The sequence below is a fragment of the Athalia rosae genome, chromosome 4 (genome assembly GCF_917208135.1).
Source record: "Athalia rosae chromosome 4, iyAthRosa1.1, whole genome shotgun sequence".
NCBI lineage: Eukaryota > Metazoa > Arthropoda > Insecta > Hymenoptera > Athaliidae > Athalia > Athalia rosae.
In genome coordinates, this window is record NC_064029.1 from 2,309,621 (window position 1) to 2,330,239 (window position 20,619).

The 20,619-nt window shown below is 42.6% G+C and overlaps 2 protein-coding genes across 10 annotated transcripts; one reads left to right on the forward strand and one right to left on the reverse strand.

Moving 5' to 3' along the window:
- Nucleotides 1-79: 79 nt before the first annotated feature.
- Nucleotides 80-1,808, reverse strand: LOC105690322 (splicing factor 45). The gene is made up of 4 exons (XM_012408033.3): nucleotides 1,619-1,808; nucleotides 1,214-1,525; nucleotides 688-1,131; nucleotides 80-566 (listed from the first exon to the last, which is right to left on the reverse strand). Exons 1-4 carry the CDS (start codon nucleotides 1,733-1,735, stop codon nucleotides 279-281), a joined length of 1,161 nt encoding a protein of 386 aa, XP_012263456.2. The 5' UTR covers nucleotides 1,736-1,808; the 3' UTR covers nucleotides 80-278.
- Nucleotides 1,809-1,839: 31 nt separating this feature from the next.
- Nucleotides 1,840-20,548, forward strand: LOC105690247 (protein naked cuticle homolog 2). Of its 9 annotated transcripts, XM_048653505.1 has the most exons (13): nucleotides 1,943-2,899; nucleotides 3,176-3,459; nucleotides 3,602-3,787; nucleotides 4,347-5,638; nucleotides 5,713-5,923; nucleotides 8,353-8,724; nucleotides 8,818-8,939; nucleotides 9,050-9,221; nucleotides 9,295-10,864; nucleotides 17,531-17,718; nucleotides 17,931-18,311; nucleotides 18,435-18,730; nucleotides 18,810-20,548. In XM_048653505.1, exons 9-13 carry the CDS (start codon nucleotides 10,801-10,803, stop codon nucleotides 19,423-19,425), a joined length of 1,545 nt encoding a protein of 514 aa, XP_048509462.1. In that variant the 5' UTR covers nucleotides 1,943-2,899; nucleotides 3,176-3,459; nucleotides 3,602-3,787; nucleotides 4,347-5,638; nucleotides 5,713-5,923; nucleotides 8,353-8,724; nucleotides 8,818-8,939; nucleotides 9,050-9,221; nucleotides 9,295-10,800; the 3' UTR covers nucleotides 19,426-20,548. The 9 variants fall into 9 exon arrangements, with proteins under 9 accessions (XP_048509457.1, XP_048509462.1, XP_048509458.1 ...); XM_048653500.1 differs by lacking the exon at nucleotides 8,353-8,724 and having other exon boundaries at nucleotides 1,840-1,973; nucleotides 2,761-2,899; nucleotides 8,818-9,221; XM_048653501.1 differs by lacking the exon at nucleotides 8,353-8,724 and adding an exon at nucleotides 3,947-4,003 and having other exon boundaries at nucleotides 8,818-9,221.
- The last annotated feature ends 71 nt before the right edge of the window (nucleotides 20,549-20,619 follow it).

Here is a 20,619-nt window from a genome sequence, read left to right on the forward strand (position 1 = left end):
GTACGACGTTCTGGTGAGATGGAACTTAGCACCGCTACGACACAGGAGAGAATTGTACAAATTATGAGACACAACCAGGTGATCTACTGATGTTGATGTATTTCATACTTGATTTAAAATTACAATTGAATAACAACGCAGGGAGTCAAGGTCTAGAGTGTACGTTGCGCAAATGCAATTATTTGGTAAAAAAAAGTTCTAGAATTACCGAAACCACTTGCTTACTGAAACTAATCACTTTTCATAGTCAGCAGGCTTTTTTCGATAGACTTTCGAACTCAGTCCATTAGTTGCAAGGCATCGAGTTTCTCACAGGAGTAAAATCCAGCCCTAACTTGTCTGCCACCAAAGAAACGACCGTTGAGATCGACCACTGCTTTAATGGCACTTTCTATCCTTTTAAACTCAACGAAGATTCGAACGGCCTCTTCTGGTTGAACATCCATCACTTCATGTATCATTACCCGAGATACATCCCCATATTTTGTGTTACACTCATCCTTCACCTCTGGCTCAAGATCTTCATCCACCTCACCCGGCCCCACCATATTCCGCAACAGCACAACCTTTGCAAGGAATTGACACTTTTAGTGACGATTATTTCCAATGAAGAACCAGGTAAGATAATAGTAAATTTATTCTGCAAGTACTGCCATTATTACCAAAGAATAGTAAGAGAACAATGACCTTGCTTGGGGATTTCATGATTTCCGTAATGCTCGGCTCTTCTTGAGGTACTAATGATTGTGAAACTGGGCCAACTGGTGGAGGTGGCGAAGGTACCATGGGTGGTGGAGGAGGCATTAATTGTTCTCTTTCGCCAACAATCCTGCCACCTCGTTTGCTCGTTTTCTCCACTTGTAGAGCAACAGACATACCCTGTTCTTTCTTACCAAGACCTTGACCTTCCTTGAATCCATATTTTGCCATAATCTTTGCAGCAACAGAGGAAGATCCATATCCCAGGTTAGATGCGGTAGGTCTTGGTGGGGGTGGAGGAGGCGCTAAATCTGCCGTATCTTGAAGAGAAGGAGGAGGCGCTATCGCTGCTCCACCACTCACACCCCTCGACGTTGGCGTCCTCTCCTCATCCCTTTCTGGAGCAACCATCGTTGTGTGCCCAGGTGATGTCTAATGCAGTCAAAATATTAAGATAGTTTCAAAAGAATGAGTAACGGCATATACCAGATCAGTAATTGATTAGGCAGTTTACCTGTGTGTCCTCAAATCTGGTAGTGTCTCTCCTGCGTTTTCGTAATTCATTTTCTTGATCGTGTTCTCTATCACGAATATCGCGTAATTCCTTAACAACTTTTTCGTATTCATTTGGCCACATAGGATCATATTCATTGATTACATTCCAATCATACTCTCCACCAACTCCGACGCTGTTTGTTCCTGTCAACGTCAGGGTATTACCCGTTTGTGGATCTTCCTCTTTTTCCCCATCTCTGTTTGTTTTTGATTTCAAGTCGATAACAGGTGCCAAAACTGCCGCTGCTTTTCTGAACTGCTCTCTTTTCGGCTATAGACAAATTATTCACCAATTCCTCCCAATGTAAACTATTTGCAATGTGCCCAAAATGTGTCAACGAAATGTTCATTTACTTATTATTACCTGAGTAGTGGCTGCTTTTTTTAACTGAAGCTGCGATTGTAATAATTTGATACCTGAGGACCAACCCGCGACTTTTTCCGTGGTTCGATGCTTGTCAAAATCATCGTATAACGACATTTTTATTATGTTCCGACAGAAATGTTGTTGACATGTCAGATATAACCTCCGAAAAAATTCGAGTCTCCATTATCCGCTCGGATATTGTTTAACTTTGTGCTCTTAGTTTCAGGAGAAACCGTTGCATGGCGCTAGGCACTAGAATGTTGTTCATCTTTCGAATAATCTTTCAACTGACAACTTACCATCATTGCATCAAAGGAAATCCCTCTGTGTACAACGAATAGTTCGTTTGTTGGTAAGTGCCCATTAAAATAGTTTAACCCTATAGCGATTGCGTGTACATTCTACCTACTTAATTCGAAAACTCCAGAGATGAATTATCTTAGCAAACAGCAGTTGCAATTTTTCGAAATTCCAATTCTCCAATCGTAGGTCCTGCTTTGCTAAAGGTGAGAAACAAAAAATTGTCACACTTCTCCAATTTTTATTATTTTCTTTTTCATCAAATATTTACACGTATGTATGAGAGATACGTTGCTTCAAAGCATTGATGTGCGCTACGTACGGATTGAAATAACAAACATGATGAGAGCTCGTGAAATGTTGAGTGAGCACCGAAATATGACACAGAAAAGTTGATATGGTTAAATACAGTGCAGGTCATTGACAGTCTGTGTTTGCAGTACAGTAATCTAATATTTGTGTTCCGTGATTGTGCTCCACGCGTTTTATTTGAAACTGAAGTGTCACTAAACGTGCAGGTATTTACCGTTGCCTTATTAAAGGTATGTATCGATGTGAACATTTGTTTCTTGTTGCTTGTTTCTCTCGTGCAATTACCGGATCGTCAAGATATTTACATTCCACGTTGTAATTTATACCTTCTCTATGGGGGGTCTTTTTCCACGTACACATGTAAGCAACTTTCCTACTTATTACAGTTATAAAACTGTCGTAACATATTAAAACCAATAAAAGCAGTTTTAACGAGAAAAGCTATGACGGCTAGACGCTGGAACTGCATAAAGGGTCAACCATCTCGTTAGGTTATTAATGAGCCTACAGCAGATCAAAACTTGCAGCATCAAAAATTTACGCCGACCGGATGTATTACTCGCTTCAATTGCAATGAGAATCAATTTACGTCGATACTCGTGTCAGCGCGGGATGAAGTGCAAGGAGCTGATACACGGAAGATATTCATGGGGAAGGTGTACAGGGGTATGTAAACGCATTGATATTCAAGGTCAAATGTTTACTTTATTCGGTTATCATTTTACAAATACATCATTGGATTATCATTTATCATGGTCATATTGTTGCGTTATCTTTACCGTACCATTCTCCAAAGATATTACTGTACTATAATGAATGTACGTTATCAAATTGTGTGGACACAGCGTCCATTCAATTCTCGGGGTACGCGTATGAGTGTTCGTACGATGATCACGACGACCCCGTAGGCAGAAAATAAACATCGTTCGTTCTCAATTTCAGTCGGACTCAAGTCCTCGACGCCGAGACAACAGCATGCAGCAGCGACTCACATAAGTCCGGGTCTAATACATATGCAATTGGCTTGACCGAACGTTTCAAGTTTTTGCCGTTATCGCACTATACACGCCCCATGCATGTATCCTAAGTTGCCCACGCGATGGAAGCCAGAAGTGTCGGTGATGCCTGTTGTTGGCCTGCACATGTAACGGATGAAGAAAGGGAAGGGGGAAAACGGGGAAGCGAATCGATGAATGAACGAGCGAGTCTCGTGTCAGCCAATATGTGTAAGAGCATAAACTGTAATGTGAATATTACGATATATATTATTCTCGTACATGAAAGAGCGTTGATAATTCGTTGTAGTTATATAAATCATAGATAAGTTTCATCGTTGGAATTTAACTCTATGATTATTTTACGTAACAGATATGCAGTTCTACGAATCACGGTGAGGGAGCATCCAAAACGAATTCTGCTGAAGTTGATTTTTGGTTTGTTTGAGAAAAGACCAAAAACTCTCCTCGAGGATCGCGGTGACGTAACTCAAGTTAAAACGCTGCTGCCGCTGATCTTTTTCCATCCAAGTCTTGGACTGCGGACTTCTTCGAATAGGTATATAGACGAATATCTTCTCTATTTTTTTACCCTATTGTATTCTTTATTTATCTGATCTTTCTCTGCTTCTGGGAAACGATCGCGGGCTACCGTTTAAAACTCGCGTTATACACATGGCGTAGATTCTTACCCTCGCGCAATATTTCCGGTCTGAAGCGGAAGTGCAACTACCGAGGGAGTTAAACTCTCAGAAGGAAGTTTTTTCTCAACGAGGTCAGTTTGTCGATTGAATTCGTAGATTTATAGCCGACCCTTCCGATAAATCCTCTAATTTTTCATCTCTTCAAAATTCTAAAAAACTTTCAAATTACGTATTCACGTAGTTGCGTTCATTCATAAAAAAATATTACCTACAAACGTAAGAAACCGTCAGCTGCGTACTATTTCAATATACTCTGGAAAAAAAAACAGAACAACAAAATTTCAATGTACGAATATCATGCCAAAAATTGTATGTACCGTATAATAGTTATGTGTAAAGCACCTCCTGCTACACGCAGATTTCAAAGTTATATTTATTAATAGCAAAAGTTAACTCCGTACACGCCGGTTATAGGAGTCAGTCACTGGGAGTGGCAACTGGCATGGGCTCCTCGAGGACTGAGGAGGTCCGAAGCGCTGAAGTTGAATCCGAAGCTGAAGCTGCTGGCATGAGACGCTGCAGTGACGGGGGGGCCCGCTGCCAACGCGTCGTTGCCGCCGTACTACCGAGGATGCCGCTGACTCTCTTCTCCTGGTTGCCCACCGGGTGAGGCAGGTCGAGGGGCGAGAGGAAGGAGAGAGGCGAAGGGCACGGAGCGGAGCGACGGACGTACAGACGGACAGACCGACCGACCGACCGACCGACCGACGAACGGACGGGAGGACGTACGCTTTGTCGGCGCCCGCGGCAGAGATCAAACGGGCCGAACTTCTCCCCCTTTTTCCCCTCCCGTATCCCGGAGGAACCCCGCGCGGAGCCAGGCCGGGCCGGATCGCATCGAGACGAGCAAAACCGAAGGCGAAGCTGAGCTAAGAGAGCTAAGAGGCTCCTCTCTCTACGAACTCGGGCCAGCAGTAAAACCGTATTACTGCAGCCGCATGGGATTTACCTGTGGTTAGGCGGGTAGGTAGGTAGGTAGAATGTATTACGGGCCCCGCGCGTTCTATACTTCAACTCGCTTTGCATCTGCGGGAACGGCAACAGCAGCCCGAGCAGCGGCATCGTCGTCGATGATCGGTTCGCGCGTATGCCGCAGCGAACGCGGTAAATATCGCCCTCCTTCCTTCCTCCTCTTATCTTTGTATTCGTATCGATTTAATTAGTCCTCGGTGTTATTTTGTGCGAATTACTCTCGATGCGCCTCTTTACCACCTCCCCCCATCCCGATCGCGGTCTCTCCCGACGGTCATTAAACGGCGCCGCGCAACTCTCAATTTTACTTTTCTCTTATTTTCATTTTATTTTCATTTTATTGCCGCTTTGCACCGTACCACACTCCGCCGTTCATGCCGCATTGCGATCGTACTCCAGCCGTACCGTTGCTGCTCCTGCTGCCGTTCGCTCCTCCTGCCGCTTTCAGAATTTCCAACTTCCAATACTATACGCGAGCAGTCTTGGTCAGATCCTCGTGCCGGCTTATAATGGGGTACGAGGGAACGGGGAATGGGAAAGCGCGTATCCCCGCGCTCCAGCCCCAGCTGTCGTACCTCGTACCTTTACCTCTGCCCGTTGACAGGCGCGGGCCCCGTGACGTTCCACCGTTGCTGCCGCTGCGGCATCGAGTGCCGCCGACCTGCGTTTCGTTGCAGCTACCCGTGATAAATACGCCATACATCCAGCAGAGATACGTACACACGAATACGCACGTATGTACGCACATGACGCATGAAAGTCTTTTGCAGCGTCAACTTTGCTCGTTTTAGAGTTCGCTTACTTTCAGGACGACGCTGATTTGCCTTTGCGCCTTTGCCCGCTGTACCTACCTCCATCGGGACCATCCACCGGTCACGGCTGATCTTTCAAAAGTCCGGGCTGAAAGTTGAGCACGGATTTTCCCGGCTAATTGGAAGGACGATTAAAAGTCAAAGGATGCGGGAGTCCGAGGCCGTTACTGCCGGCGCGACGCGATGCGAAGGAGGGTGTTATTTTAGGTAAGACCGTTGGATACCCTCGCAATTAATCACTCGCATTGTTTACCGCGCTCGATTAATTTCTCCGGCTTCACACGTTCGCGCGCCCCGACGAATAATCACCCACGTTTCCACGCGATCTCATTCCATTTCTATGGAGAACTTTGTGATACTGCAACCGCAGCCCGAGCTCGATCGCATCTTCTTACAACGCAAGTCCCAAGTGCGTTTCGCCTCGCTTGCGACGCGTTAAAGCTACGCTGAGCCAGGGGATTCAGCCCCCTGATTATTTTTTATACTTTTTAGTTTTCCTCTCGGTTGATTGTTGTTTTATTTCATCGGTCATTTTCTTCTATTTTTCGCTTTGTTTCTTCCCTCTCTTTATCACGAGATGAGGCTCGGTACCATTATTACCATCCGATATTTCGAAGGGAGCCTGTACCGAGTTTTTAATCCAAGCGTTTTATTCTCTTTGCCATTGGACCCTTCTCCACGACTTCCCGAGGCTCTCTCGCTCTTCTCTCTCTTTCTCTCTCTCTCTCTCCCTCTCTCATTTTCTTCTTTTTATTATTTCTGTGTGTGTGTGTGTGTGTGGTTTCTTTTTTCTTTTCTTTTTTCATTTTATTTTATATATTTTTATTTTATTCGTCCCCCGTCTCTCTCGTTCCTCTTTCTCTCCCACTCTCGTTTTATTTCCCTCTCTCTTTCGTCCCCTTCTGCCCTCTCTGTCTTTCCTCCTCTCTCTTCTCTTCTTCGCTTCTCTCAAAATCGAGGCTCGCCGCCGACTTTCCGACAAAGGAATAAAGAAAAGAAACGACTAGCCGAGCTACGGCTGCGGATGGCATGGCATGGCATCGCGAGGCAAGGCAAGGCAAGGCAAAGGCAAGACACGCCGGGTAGAACCGGGGGTACCCGGGGGGCACTTACCGCGACATCGGCGTAGCAACTCGATGGACCACTCGATAGAAAAACTGCATCTATACCGAAACCTATAACTTCGCCTCGACGTTTCGACGATCTTATGGACAGAAAATTACACATGTTGCGTAAAAGCCGGTTATCAGTTATTACTCACCGTTCCGTCGGTGGAACCAGACGGCATATTCATTTTACAACCGATAAAACAAAAAAATTGTTTTTATTTACTTATTTATTTATTTTATTTTTTTTTTTTTTCCTCGAAGCGAGAGAGCGCGGAGTCGTATACGGCGATCATAAATGTATCAAAATTTTACTGCATTCGAGTAACCGCGGCGATAATAACGTACAGAGAGAGATTATATTTCGCCGAGCCGCATTCGTACGAGACGTGCGCCAGATTATTAGGTAATTCACGTGCGCTGTTGGATTTTTATTTAACAGGTAGATGCGCGGGGACGATATCTGTACACATCTGCGTGCGTTCGTTTGGAATTCGCCCTTCGTGTTTACTTATTTATATTAGTAATTTTTTAAAGTTCATCATTCGAATCCTTACGCCTATGGGATCTTCTGAAACACCGCTAGGAGATAATAGCGTGGTGGTACAGTCTCCAAAAAGAGTATACTTATCCTCTCTACTGTTAGCTATACGGAGAACTTGCGAGCGATGCACCATAACTTGCCCTATTTTGTTTCCGCACCTTCGTACTTCACTGGTATAGGTATACATAGGTACACGAATATATATATATATACACCCTCCACACATTTATTATATTATTTACCGTATATTGCGTATACATCTGGTTATATATACGTTGAATGTAAAGTTCAACATTCGCAAACGAAAACACGCGTGAAAAATCAAATAATATAACAGATGTTGAGGCCGAAAACGAAACCGAAATTCATAGTCGTGTACAGTAGGTATAGCTTTTCGTGTCAATACTTTCTCCCTGCATGCTGACTGCATTCTCATCAACGATAGATGCATCACCCTCCCTCCCCCGTCGCCCCTTCCCTACCCTTTTCGATCAATAGTCGATTTCAATTCCAATCTGTTCGGTTATATGAAAAGGAAAAAAAAGAATTTGTGTATATACCTGTATACTCAAAACTCTTCTTCGATCTACATTCAGGAAATTCTTTTTTTTATTTCCTTCTTTTTTCTACCATTCCCGCGTTCGATTTTCTATGGTGAATGCGTATGTATGCGGTTCGATTCGTTGGAAATCTAGCCCATTCGAAGATTGGTCCGCAGGTGGTTTTAGATTTTTTGAGTTTTTTTCTTTTCCTTCTCCGCCAGTTTTATTTTCATTTCCTGAGTTCGAATGGGTGAAAAAAATAAAGAGTTCATTGCAATTGTGTTCGATCGAATGTTGATATACCGTAGGACCACCCGTTGCATGTTTTAACAAAAAAAAAAAATAAATAAATATCAAAAAAACGAAAAGATAAATCAAGAATTGATAGAACATAAAATAGAATACGATATGCATAAAACATTTGAAGCACGTATATGGTTCAAGGTAAAAGGAAGAAAAAAGGAGAGGAGAAATAAAATATAAAATGAAAAATAAAATCACGATGCTCCCGGCTGCAGCAGCAACAGCAGCAGCAGCAGCAGCAGCAGATCTTCTCTTCGGAGTCTCACTGAAAAGCCGCCACCTCTGTGTGGCCCACTGTGGTTTATTATACGATGCCTATATTATACAGAATTTGAATAAATGGCAAGCGTAAGCGCGCCCCTCATGCTCCTATGGAAAGGCGTCTCAAAGTTTGTCGCCGTGGTTGATACGCTGTAAAAAAAAAAAAAAAAAAGGATAAATATCAAGGAAGAAAAAATGGAGAGAAATTGAGAGAGAAAAAAAAAAAAAACGAACGTCCGTGTCACACTTTAAGTTAGTTTCATGCATTAACTCTTGTACGTTGCATTATAATTCTTTTTTTTATCCTCTTTCTCACGTCTTTCTTCTTTTCCTTTTTCGAAACAGGTCACCTGGCTCTCCTTTCGCGATGACAACGCGACACCACCACCGCATACGTATGTAACCTGCCTTGATGTTCAACAATATTTTCACGGCCTTGTACAGCATCTTGCTGAATATCGATCAAGGTCGGTCATAGAACCGCTATCACGTACTTCGACGGACCATCTGAAAGTCATTCATCCATTTTTCGAACCATTTTGTAAATCGAATCGTTTCTCCATACTCCTATCCTCAGAATCAACTCCCCCGAGGAACACAACGTACTCTAACGAACTGGGTCTGTACGAGAGCCACCTTTCCATCGATGATTCGAATCGGAATCCCTAGAATTACACCTTCCCCAAAGTGCATCGAGGGCGACAAAGTCCAGATGAACAACGTGCGAACTGAACGATCCCCATGCCTGGGTGAGATTGATTTTTCAACATAGTCGGTTGTTGGAAAAACACTCGAATGATTTTTCACGTAACTTTATTGCAGCGTGTACGGTACGCGATTGCCCGTGATGTTTGAGAGGAGGGCATGTGGCATGAGGAGGCATAAGGCATGCAATGCATTGCCTTCTCTCCTCTCGCTGTGCATGTGCGCGCGGGGGTAAAGGCTGCGTTCGAAGCGAACGACGTGTGGCTACACAACAACCTCCAACGTTTGTGAGCCCTCCAGTCAGTGAAAAGAGAAAGAGAGAAAGAGTGAGTAAGATATACAAATATTTGTACGGGAAAGAGAGGGATGAAAGGAGGGTGAGAGACCCGGGAGACTGGAGAGCGCCTGTGCCCGAGTAAAAAGAGACGGTAGAGGGACAGCAGCGGCAGCGACAGGAGGAACGAAGTTCCCGGTGGTGGGGGAACTCTGAGCTGCGGTTTAGGCGAGGGGGCAATCGCCGCGTAGTCAAACTACGCTCGTAGATGTAGTCGCACGAATGAAGTGTTCGCGTCGTGTCCCTTTTAAAAAACAGAAAAATAAATAAACTCGTTTCATTCTTATAACTTTATACGTAACGAACGCGCGTCAGTGCATCTTTATTTATTAGTTTTCTCAAGAAAAGGAGGCAAAACAACAAACGAAACTAATATACACGTTATTCACAGTTCCTTACAATAATCGTATTCAACGATATTATTATTCTATTATCGAACTATCGCCACCTTTTTTATTATTACTCATTCGGTAACGAGCGGTACAAAACGTTTACACTGTACACATGTGTACCGGAGAAACGGGAGACTTGAGTGACCTAATAAATGAACTGGCTCCTCGCTCTTCCAAAAAAATAAACAGAACTGAACAAAATAAAATCACCGAACGAACTAAACAAATTATAAATTAACTAAAAATCTACAAGGATCTTTTTCTTTAATCAGAAAAATAAAAGATACCTTCAGTGCTTCCCCTTGGCTAAAGTTACGTTTATAAAATAATAATTACAACAACATTTGAAGAACATTAAAGAGTAGCAAGGATATATAAACTCTCTTCTTCTATCTGACCGTTTATTATAAAATTGAAAAAAAAAACAACAAGTAATTAAATAATAATCAAAGACAATAACTTATTCATATTAAATGAATATACACACTAGTTGTGTGGTATATTAAAAGCGATATGACGTTGAGCAAGGTGTTTGCTTCCTGACCGCTGCGCAGCAGTGTATTATGGTTAGTTACTCGTGAGTTTTCCTTTGAAGTTTTTCTTTCGGTTCTTTTTTTTACGTTCACTCATTTTCGTTCGTTTTAATTTTCTTTTTTTTTTTCTTATTTTCTTCCCCAAGTGAAGAATCGTGACGCCGCGCCAACGCGCCTATGCCCAAAGAGAAAATATACAACGATTACTAAACCCTATAAAAAAAACCAGTGGTGTAATAATAAAAACAACAATAATACACGACAATAATTAGTAATAATAAAAAAGTTAGTTTTTCGGTTATTTTTGATTGTGCGAGTTGGACACAAGTTTGACAGTGTGTCCGTGTTTACGTATGAGGGCCCTATGGCTACTGGATTGGTCAAGTGGTGTCGTGCAAGGTTCCTCGCTGGATACAAGCCCTTTTCTGGTAATATTTTCATTAATCTGTTTTGTACTGGTCAATTGTTTTATTGCAATAATTCACCGACACAGATAACATTGAAATCCATTTTTTCTTTCTCGTCTTTTAATAAATCCTGCCAGTTGGATCAAAAGATTAGGGAGAGATTTCTCGTGTTGATACAGAATTATTTAGTACATTTCATTCAGAGTTTTTCTCACCGTTCGTTCTTAGCCAGATTCTTGTGGTCAGGGTATATTTTTTGAACTTCTGTCAGGTGCGTTCACGTGCGATACAAAATAATGACGATAACGACAGCAATGAGATGAATAATAAATGAAAAAATGCTTCAACGTTCTCCGTGTCGAACGAAATGCATAACTTTATGGAGAGAGAGAGAGAAATTGAAATCTGCTATCCGGTATAATCATACGGTGTTGTTGCTGCTCTTGCTGCTGCTGCTGCTGCTTATAAAGCAAGAAAAGTTACGTAATTTCTCATCTAATCTTTCAAGAATCACAGGCACGCCAGTCACCAGACGAGCGTAAACATGGCTAAATAAAATTTAAAGAAGAAAACGAAACGTGAATAAATAAAATTGTACGCTAGAGTCTTCTGATGTACGTACATAACGGTGAAAATCCTCTTGAACATAATTAAAGCAAGATTTTAAGCGCTCTATATTTTAACTCAAAGCAACTTTGGGCTCACATCAGTACGTTCAAAGGCGCAAAGCTGCAGCAACGTGCTGCTCATACCGCTGACTAGGGAGAGGGCATTTATGGAATGGAGATAGATGTAGGTGCCACTTGGCTCGCTGTTACACGGGGGAGCATAATTATTTATGTAATAAAAAATAGAAGTTGTTGGTCAGAGCGGTATTTTTCAAAATAACTATTGTACAATTAAGACCGTCGATTTGGTACCCGCGCAGATATCCTGACTAATATTCTCACGATCTAACGAACAATTTCAGATCCGATCAAAAAATTGGGAATCTCGTATGCGACGATCCTCTTTTTATTTTCTCAATTTTTTGTCCGAGGATAGGGAAACACGAAGCCGACCCGCAAATCGAGGCGGTCTCGTGGTGTTCGAAACGTATTTAGTTTCACCGTTGTAGAGGATATAATTTGATCATCAACCGTACCGTGTGCACTTCGTTAACGCGATTAAACCGTAGGTTAGCGTTGCTTTTTAATGTCAAGGGCCGGGCGTAAAACTATGCGACACTTTGTCACGTCGTATCATGTAAAATCACAATATCAAACTATATCGCCGGAATGCAGTCTATCCGCTTTTCGCAGATTCCAACAGTTTAACGTTACAGTTTAGTTAAGCTACTATGCCGTGCATTTTTCACGCTATTACATACATACCTCGTTATAATTATGCTTGTATACCCTTACGTATGCACTTCTCTGTGTGCATTATAGTTAAATATAATTGCTCACGGTTATACTTTAGTTTCTCACTCCAGTTGTCGTCGTCGTCGTCTAGCGAGCACAACTTTACTCGTTACTTTATGCCGGTGTACTCTCACTAAATGCTTCTTTGACTGACTCACTCGCGTGTGTATACCCACCTTCGGAAACTACATGGAGGCTTTTCCCTCTCGCTCCTTGCTTTCCTCTCATTCGTTTTTTTTTTTTTCAATTTCTATGTCCGTATCGCGAGACAGTTAAAAAAAAAAACCCACCTTGTATTGTGTCGGTAATTTAAATGGCCGAAGATGAAAAGAAACTTTGTCGTACACGTGCGCGTGTATGTACTTTGGTGGGAATGACGTTTCGTCCTTATTTTATTTCAACTCTAACGCATCTCCGCAATTCGATCGCACGATGCAAAAATGAATGGAACTAGGAAATAGGCAAAATATATCGGGGACGGTTTCTCGGTTCGGTATACATAAGGTGCTCACAGCGTCATTCAGCTACTGTTTTCCAGCAGATGTCCGAAACGTCAAATGTTCGGGAGTTGGTTAAAAACCCGTTAGAAGCAGCGAGAGCGGCTACAGATCAAAGCAACTATCTTGAAAAGGTTTCGCGTATAGTAGTATATACCCTGTGTACCACCATTGGCTTTTGTCGGCACATTTTAGAAATAGTCTCAAGGCGAAAACGCGACGCCACTCTGCGGGCGGCGATGTTCAAAGAGACAATAATATGCCTTCGTTTGTCTCTTTCAATCTAACTTTTTCTTTTTTCTCTAATTTTTTTCTTTTTTTTTTTTCCTTTTTTCATTTCAACTCGCTATATACTCCCCCTCCTTTTTATCCTCCCTCCTTCACGGCCCGCGAAATGATGAGCTCGTTCACCCGATCGTACGTGGCTCGCTTATACCATACGGTCTACGGAGGAGGACCATTCCTCGTTATTTACTCTGCGTATTATTATTGTCTCTTGTTCATTAAACTCACATTTTATTTTTCACCACTTGGACCGACGCCGTACCGCGGCTAGGCGGCTCTAGCTCCCCTTTTTAGAGCCAACGAAATTACCCCAAGTGGAGCGCAGCAGGTTCACCAAATTATAGTCCTCGAGGTACTTTTTTTTTCTCACTTTTTCTTTTATCTCGTTTCTTTTTTCCTATTCGGCTTTTTTTTACCATCGATGAATATTTCAAGCTTTTCTCGCCATCTGGTATTCTCATTTGTATGACTTATGAAATAGGTAATGCGAAGATGGATTTATTATCCTTCGGGGGTTTTTTTTGTCTCGTTATTCGAGGAGTTGAACGCTTTGAATATTCAAAATTCTCTCTCCCAGGTCTCGATGTTACGATGGAACGGTTTCGATTCGTGCAGGATGATTTTTCCCGTCGAATGATATAAATGAAATTTTTCGCGATACGGATATAATAGCCGTGTGCGCACATGGGAGAAAACGTCGTTAATAGATATCCGGTCTGTGTCTATTGGTTTTAAACTCGCGTGCGGTCGTAACGCAACCGCCGAATGTTTGCTCATGTTTAAAACTGTTAATAACACGAGATTAAAGAAAACGATATATCGATGCCAATGAATTGCTATATATCCTACCCACGTTCGAATCAACGTTCGGATTCGCGATAAAATAATATGCGAAAATCACTCGGATCGATTTATTACCGATAACTTTCGACTAAACCGAATTACTTACTTTCGAATGTCAAAAGATCCACATAATGGTAATGCGGAGCGAGGAAAACGCGTCTCGTTCGTTTGGAAAATACGTTCCAAAAATACCCACCTATACTAGATTCTTGATGACCGTTTTTCCTCACCGAGTGCTTTTCGAGTCCGCATTATACGCACGCATGTGTATACCCCATAGAAAAACATGCCGCTCCGAAACGGTTCCTAGAGGCGTGTGCATTGATTTGAAGAGAAAAAAAAAGAAAAAAAAATTTTTCTTTCCACGGAAAAAATGCGTGTAGGTCTCGACGTTTGAAAACGGACCGACAAACACTGCCTAGTGGCCTTGGCCCATTCGAAGCCGCATTCGTTTCGGTATAGTTCCCCGTACAACCGGCACTAAGGGTGGTCTCAGTCGGCACCAAAATCAACCCCCATCGTTTTTTTTTTTTCTCTTTCTTTTTCCTTCTTTCTTTCTTTCTCCCCCTTCAAGCAAAATTACTCTCCCTTTTTATTTTCTCTTCTCTCATTCTCTTAGGCACGGCATTAGCTCTCCGCCTCCGTCCTCAACGTCATAGATTTTCTTTTTCTTCCTCTCTTTTTCTTTCTGGCTCTTGAGTCCTCTCTCAACGGCGCGGTTGTTTTAGTTCCGCGTACGGGGCTTTGTGAAAAAAAAAAATAAAAGCAAAGCGGGTTGAAAATCTAGGCAGAGAGAACGGTCGCTATTATCCAATTACCGAAGATAATTCGTTGTACGTACATACGTACAGGCGGTACCGTTGTACCCTATGCCTGTTATTTTGGATATCGTCGGTAGTCGTCCGGGACTACTCCGGTGTGCTTCCTACCACAGGGAGTTCACCGGTCGATTAAAATGATGTTCCTAGTTGCGATAGTTTCCTGTTTTACAAGGGGGGGGAGGGTTTTTCCTCTCCTCCTTTCACTCCCGTGTTCTCGCCTGTGTGTTACCGGGTCGGGTCGAGGGGTCGTTGGTTCGTGCTCCTCTTTCCTCTCCTCATCCACTCCTCCCCGTCGTCATCTCCGACTCCGAAACGTGTCTCGAAAATTCGGTTCACGTCCGGTCAAAGTCCTCGGCTTTATTATACGTGTTATATAAAAATGAGGGATCGCTGATCCCTATAATGGACGTCCCGAATCTTATTTCACATTGTCACACCGTCTTAACGCATATTTTATCGCACGATGCGTATACGGATGTGCGTCGAGTGCGTTGGACTCGAGATCGAGAGGAATCTTTTTCGAACGCGTTTCCACCGCTAATTGAAATTTTACGATCACGTTCGTGGATTTATCGTTGGATGTGATAAATTAGTTACGAAATTTAAACCAGCTCTGGCTGCGTGACGTTCGTTAAAACTGTCTTCGGATGTGAACATACCTCGAAACTATTGTATTGTTATACGAATGATTTCATAAATGGCTTTTAAACCCGCTGATAGCTAAAATCCTCTGTCATATCCAAAGAGAGGATTAGTACAATACGCACATATCTATGATGCGTATTACATGCGATAACGTCGCATCGGTGTGTGTCTTCTCTATCAATGGTTACGCCTTATAGAACGTACGCGTATCGATTGATTAGACGAATTTTATTTTCTCAACTCTTATTTCTTCATAGGTGGTAGTCGCAGTTGCGGTATATCGGAGTTTTTTTTCCCTCGAGCCGGATGAGAAAATTTTCGTTGCGTTTTCCACGCAGCCCAATATGAGCCGGCGTACCTCCGCGCGTCTAAGGGTGGTTATGGTAGTTAGGGTAGAGACTGGAGGAAAAAAAGAATTCATTCGAAGAGAGACGGATGGACAGCCGAAGTCCTAGGAAGGAGGGCCGGCAAACGAGGGAGAAATACGTACGTCGAATGAGAGGGAGAGCGAAGGAGAGGGATGTGGGACGAGGGTTGGGGAGTGCAGAGGGAAGAGGGAAGAGGAAGATAAAGGGAAACGGGGGAAGAGAGGGACCAAGGCGCGTTTGGTCGGGTCTCTCTTCCTGGAAGCCAACAATAATAGCGGCTAGAACCAAGAGGGCCGCCGCCAACCGACACACAAGTCCGCGCTGCTTTTGCTTCTAGGAAAATACCTAGGCCGTCGTCCGTTCTACAATCTAAAACTACTAAACTTGCCTTAAGACGTTCGTCTACCTACTTAGGTTTTAGGACGATAAAAGAGAGAGGTCAGACTTATACTGCGTTTTATTGAAGTTATAACCTCCGCAGCTCTACTATGAAGCACACGCACACACACCTTCTGGCCGTAAAATGCTTGACCATTTCGGTCAACGATAGCCGCAGCAGCAGCAGCAGCGGCTCTGAAAAACGAATGGAATAATTCCGAGGCGCGAAGGAATCGACGATGATCGATAACGTATCCTCGGCGTGTATCGTACGTCGCGACGCGAAAAGGATGTCGCCTATTTTCTTCCATAAATTGCATTCGGAATTCGTGGGGTTGTAAAATTGAAAAAGAAACACGATGCCATGCCGTTTTCAACATGCGCGTGTAAAAAAAAAAAAAAAAACTTTGGCGCGAATCAATACAGTCGTATTCCGAAGCTCCTCTCGCCGTCAATCTATCTTCTTTCCTTCCTGCTGCGTTTCCCTTTACCTCTTGTTTCCCGTTAATCTTTCTCTTTTTCGGGCGCGGGGGTTGGACTGTTTGTGGAATGGATTGCGGAATGGGCGGCATCGGAGGGTTGCGTGGGAGCTCTGATTTTTCGAGAGATGAAAGGATGACATTTTGGCGAGCCTTTTGAAACGTCGTTCGTTTCCATCCGCAATGGTGAAAGTTGTTGAAAACGGATACCGCTAGAGAATGGGGGAAAAAAAAAAAATATATATAAATAAAGATATATTAAAAATAACACAAACAAAATTTTTGAAAGAGCCATGCAGACAAATGACGTCTACATTGCCACGAATAAAACGAACACTCTGGCCATTCCTGTCTCTCGAAATACATTAGGTATACACGCACACGCTAACAACGTCTATAGATCTATTATCGAGAATAAAATTTGGAAAGATGAAACTTCTCCGGAGATTTTCTCCTCAGACGGAAGACCTTTAACTACGAACGACAGCCCACTGGGCCGTCCATCCGGTATCCTATTATTTTTTATCCTCCTTTCATTTTCTATTCCTTTCTCTATTTTTTGTCAGTCTCTTGCTTCGGAACTCGGGTATTGTGCGTATCGTGAACGTACTCAGGATATCGAAAAATTGAGAGAATTTTACCCGCTGAAGTTTTTTCCCTCTTCCTCTTTTCTTTTCGCACGCCCGTTATATCCGCACATTCCTCTAAAGCGGGAGCGATAGCCCCGCGACTGATGCAAAAACATCCCGAAGAAGTATACCGAAGATTATGTAATCGCCTCCGATATCGAGGCTCGAGATTTTTTAAGGTATACTTTTTGACGCGGAAATGAAAACTAAGGCGTGTGAAATACTGAATATTAATAACGGCGAAATTTTGAAACCATGTTGAAAGTAGAAAATACTTATCGAATCGCTTGGGAATTTTATTAACCGTTAGTACAGTTTGTTTTTACTTATAAATTACAGTCGTTGGCGGAGGTACAGAAGGAAGTGATGCCGAAGAATTGCTGGCCGGCGTCACGGTGCCGTGCAGTAGCTCGCCGCCTCCACCTCCTCCCTTACTTACGCCACCAGAATCTCCTACGACTCCAACACCACCGACCGTCAATGAAGATCAGACGAATTCCCATGCGACCAGACAGTTCAGCTTTGAGGTAAGCAAGAATTATGCCCTCTAAATTAAGCTTCAAGATTGCCTAAATTCCTCTCCACTCGAAGAGCCGCATTACCAAGAGAGATGAACTCGAAAAGACCCACGCGGTACTCGTACTGGGGATTCGAAATAAAAAATGGATGAATAGCGAAGTAGACGATATTTCATTTGGAAATAATCTTCGGAAACTTGAACGTTTCACTTTCGTTTCAGGAATTTGAGTGCGACGTCTCCGTAGCGGAGGGTGACCGAAGAAGGCAGGAGTTCTCCTTTACCTTGTACGACTTTGACGGTCACGGCAAGATCACCAAGGACGACATCGCAGGACTTGTTACCACTATTTACGATACATTGGGTACCTCGATTCAGGTGCCGCCTTGTGGCAGTAAAACTATCAAAGTTAAATTGACGGTGTCGCCGGATCAGAGATCTGGCCAGGCGCACATCACGCCTGTTAAAACTGCAAATCTTCCACAAACTTTACCTGCGCCAGCTCCTTGCTGTCACGTTAAACACGTCACTTCCTGTGGTCACGCTAAACACGCTTCCCGCAGAGTTCCTAGAAGACGGAGAGTTCAACGTCATCGATGTCAGGTGCGTTTCTCTTCCATTATTTTTTTTTCTTCTTTGAAAAGAATAATATTCGGCGAGATAGTGGACTGCCGGTTTCCTTTTTCACCGCATTATACGGTGTTTGATTTTAATTATTACTCGTAGTCCGAGCACGGAGTGGACAGTCCCACGGAGGACGACGCGCGAAATATTCCAGCGAATCGGTCGAAGCAAGAAGAGCTGAGAAGACGAGTTGGACCGGTGCCTCACTTACCTTCGCCCTACTCGAATAGCTCAGAAGGTGACGTTAGTGAAGACAGCGACGCGTCTCCTCTGCTGACACCTCTGACTCCCCTCATACCCAGTCAACGAAAACGTAGTGGCGCTATGCAGAGACAGCAGTTGCTCGAAATCATTCAAGCCAACATGGAGAAGAACAATCTCAGTTTTCACGCATCCAGGTAAGTTTCGGCGACACGAGTTCGTCAAGTTCTCCGTAAAATAGCGCGACGGGGTCTGATCGTTGGTTGAAAATTTAAGGAAACGACACCAGAACGAGCACGCACGCATTCCTCTTCGCAGTCCGTACACCGAACCCTCGAGTCCTTACATCCAGAGATGCAGAGCTCCGCAGGCACCTAGACATCCGGCCTACCACAAGCCGGTACGGGAACAACCTCATCATCCAAATTCGTTGCCGGACGTCCCCACGAAGCCCAGGGGCAACGGGAGGAAGCCCCGCGTTCATCACACTCCTATAACTTGCACTCTGACGCATCCTACGGAAAATTTTGTTCAAGCTAATACGGTTACCCAAAACCTCACCACATCTGCGACGCAAAATAATCTGAACAACGCCAATCACAGTAACACTAATAACCAGAATAATTCTAATAGCAATCAATCTAATTTAAATACTAACAACCACCGGAACGAAGCTCACATTCAACCACCGTCGAGCGGTAAAGCGGGTAAAAAGCATCAGCTAAAACATGCGACAAGAGAACAGGACCAGGCTAGAGCTATGGCGCAGGTCGTACGTTGGTTGGAACGTGAGTTTTCTCAAGGTGCAGCAGCCGCAGCTGCTGGTCGAAGACATGTTCACGAACACATTCACCATCATTATCATCACTATCACGCAGAAGCGCTGGTCTAACGCCATGTTTTCACGAGCGTTATTGACAGGTGAAACATAAATTCGATTGGGGTACCGAACGGCGAGAAGACGTCGCGAAATTTCTCATGACTGGTGAACTGAGGATAAGCTTGTAATAAAATTAGAACAATGAAATCTGAAACTTACGGATTTGATATCGTTGATTAAGTTATTTATGAACTGAGTAAAACCTAGTTAGTATCCTTTAGTCGGTATATAGATCCAAAAATCTGCACATTAGATCTAGGTAGCACAATACGGAATCAGAAAAGGGAAAGTTTGATTATGAAAAAATTTCCGGGTATAATTACCGATTATCTCGTTGCAACAAAACGAACTTCTTTTTCAAGATTCAGAGCTTCGTTTATACTAGCTTCTATGATTTTATATTATTTATTTTGCATTATGAACGATACGACGTGCACTGTACAAGTAATTTCCAATTTTTTTTGAAAATTAGTCGGTTAACGGTTCTTCTTTTCTTAAATCAGTTATGCTCCAGAAACATGGTAATATAATAATAATGTACTATTGGAATCGACTTGCTTGTATACGCGCTATAAATATAATACACGTATTATATCTAATGCAACAAGTAGATGCTAAGCAACGGAATCGTGACAATATTTTTCTATCAATCTCATCACAGAGTATTAAAAATCTATCGGATAATAAGGTAATAGTAATCATGATCATAATAAAAATAACAGCATTGAAGATAATAATAAACATATTGATAATAATAATAACGATAATAACAATAGTAATAATACTATCGATAAATAATAGCAGTAGTAGTATTAACAATAATATTAATTATAATGATAATTAAATATTAATGAAAAATTGTTATAAATTTGTCCTTGGGAAAATTTTTTTATCACTACACCAAGACATGTAATTTTGTATTGAAATTTGTAACCACTGTAGATATTTTGTGTAATGTTTTTTTTTGTATCAATATTTATTAAAAAAAAATACATTTTTTATAAAAATTGGTTTGCCCTTAATTCTTCAGATCATTGAATAATCGACAATTATTTCAATTTGCAGATAAAAATTGGTGAATGATGTGGATTTTGCAACATCTGGGAATCACTAAATGATGATCTCCTGTTTAATTAATGCTAAGACGCGAGTGAAATTTTAAAGTATATTTAGGGCATAAAAATTGTTTGTTTTGACTGGCTCCTA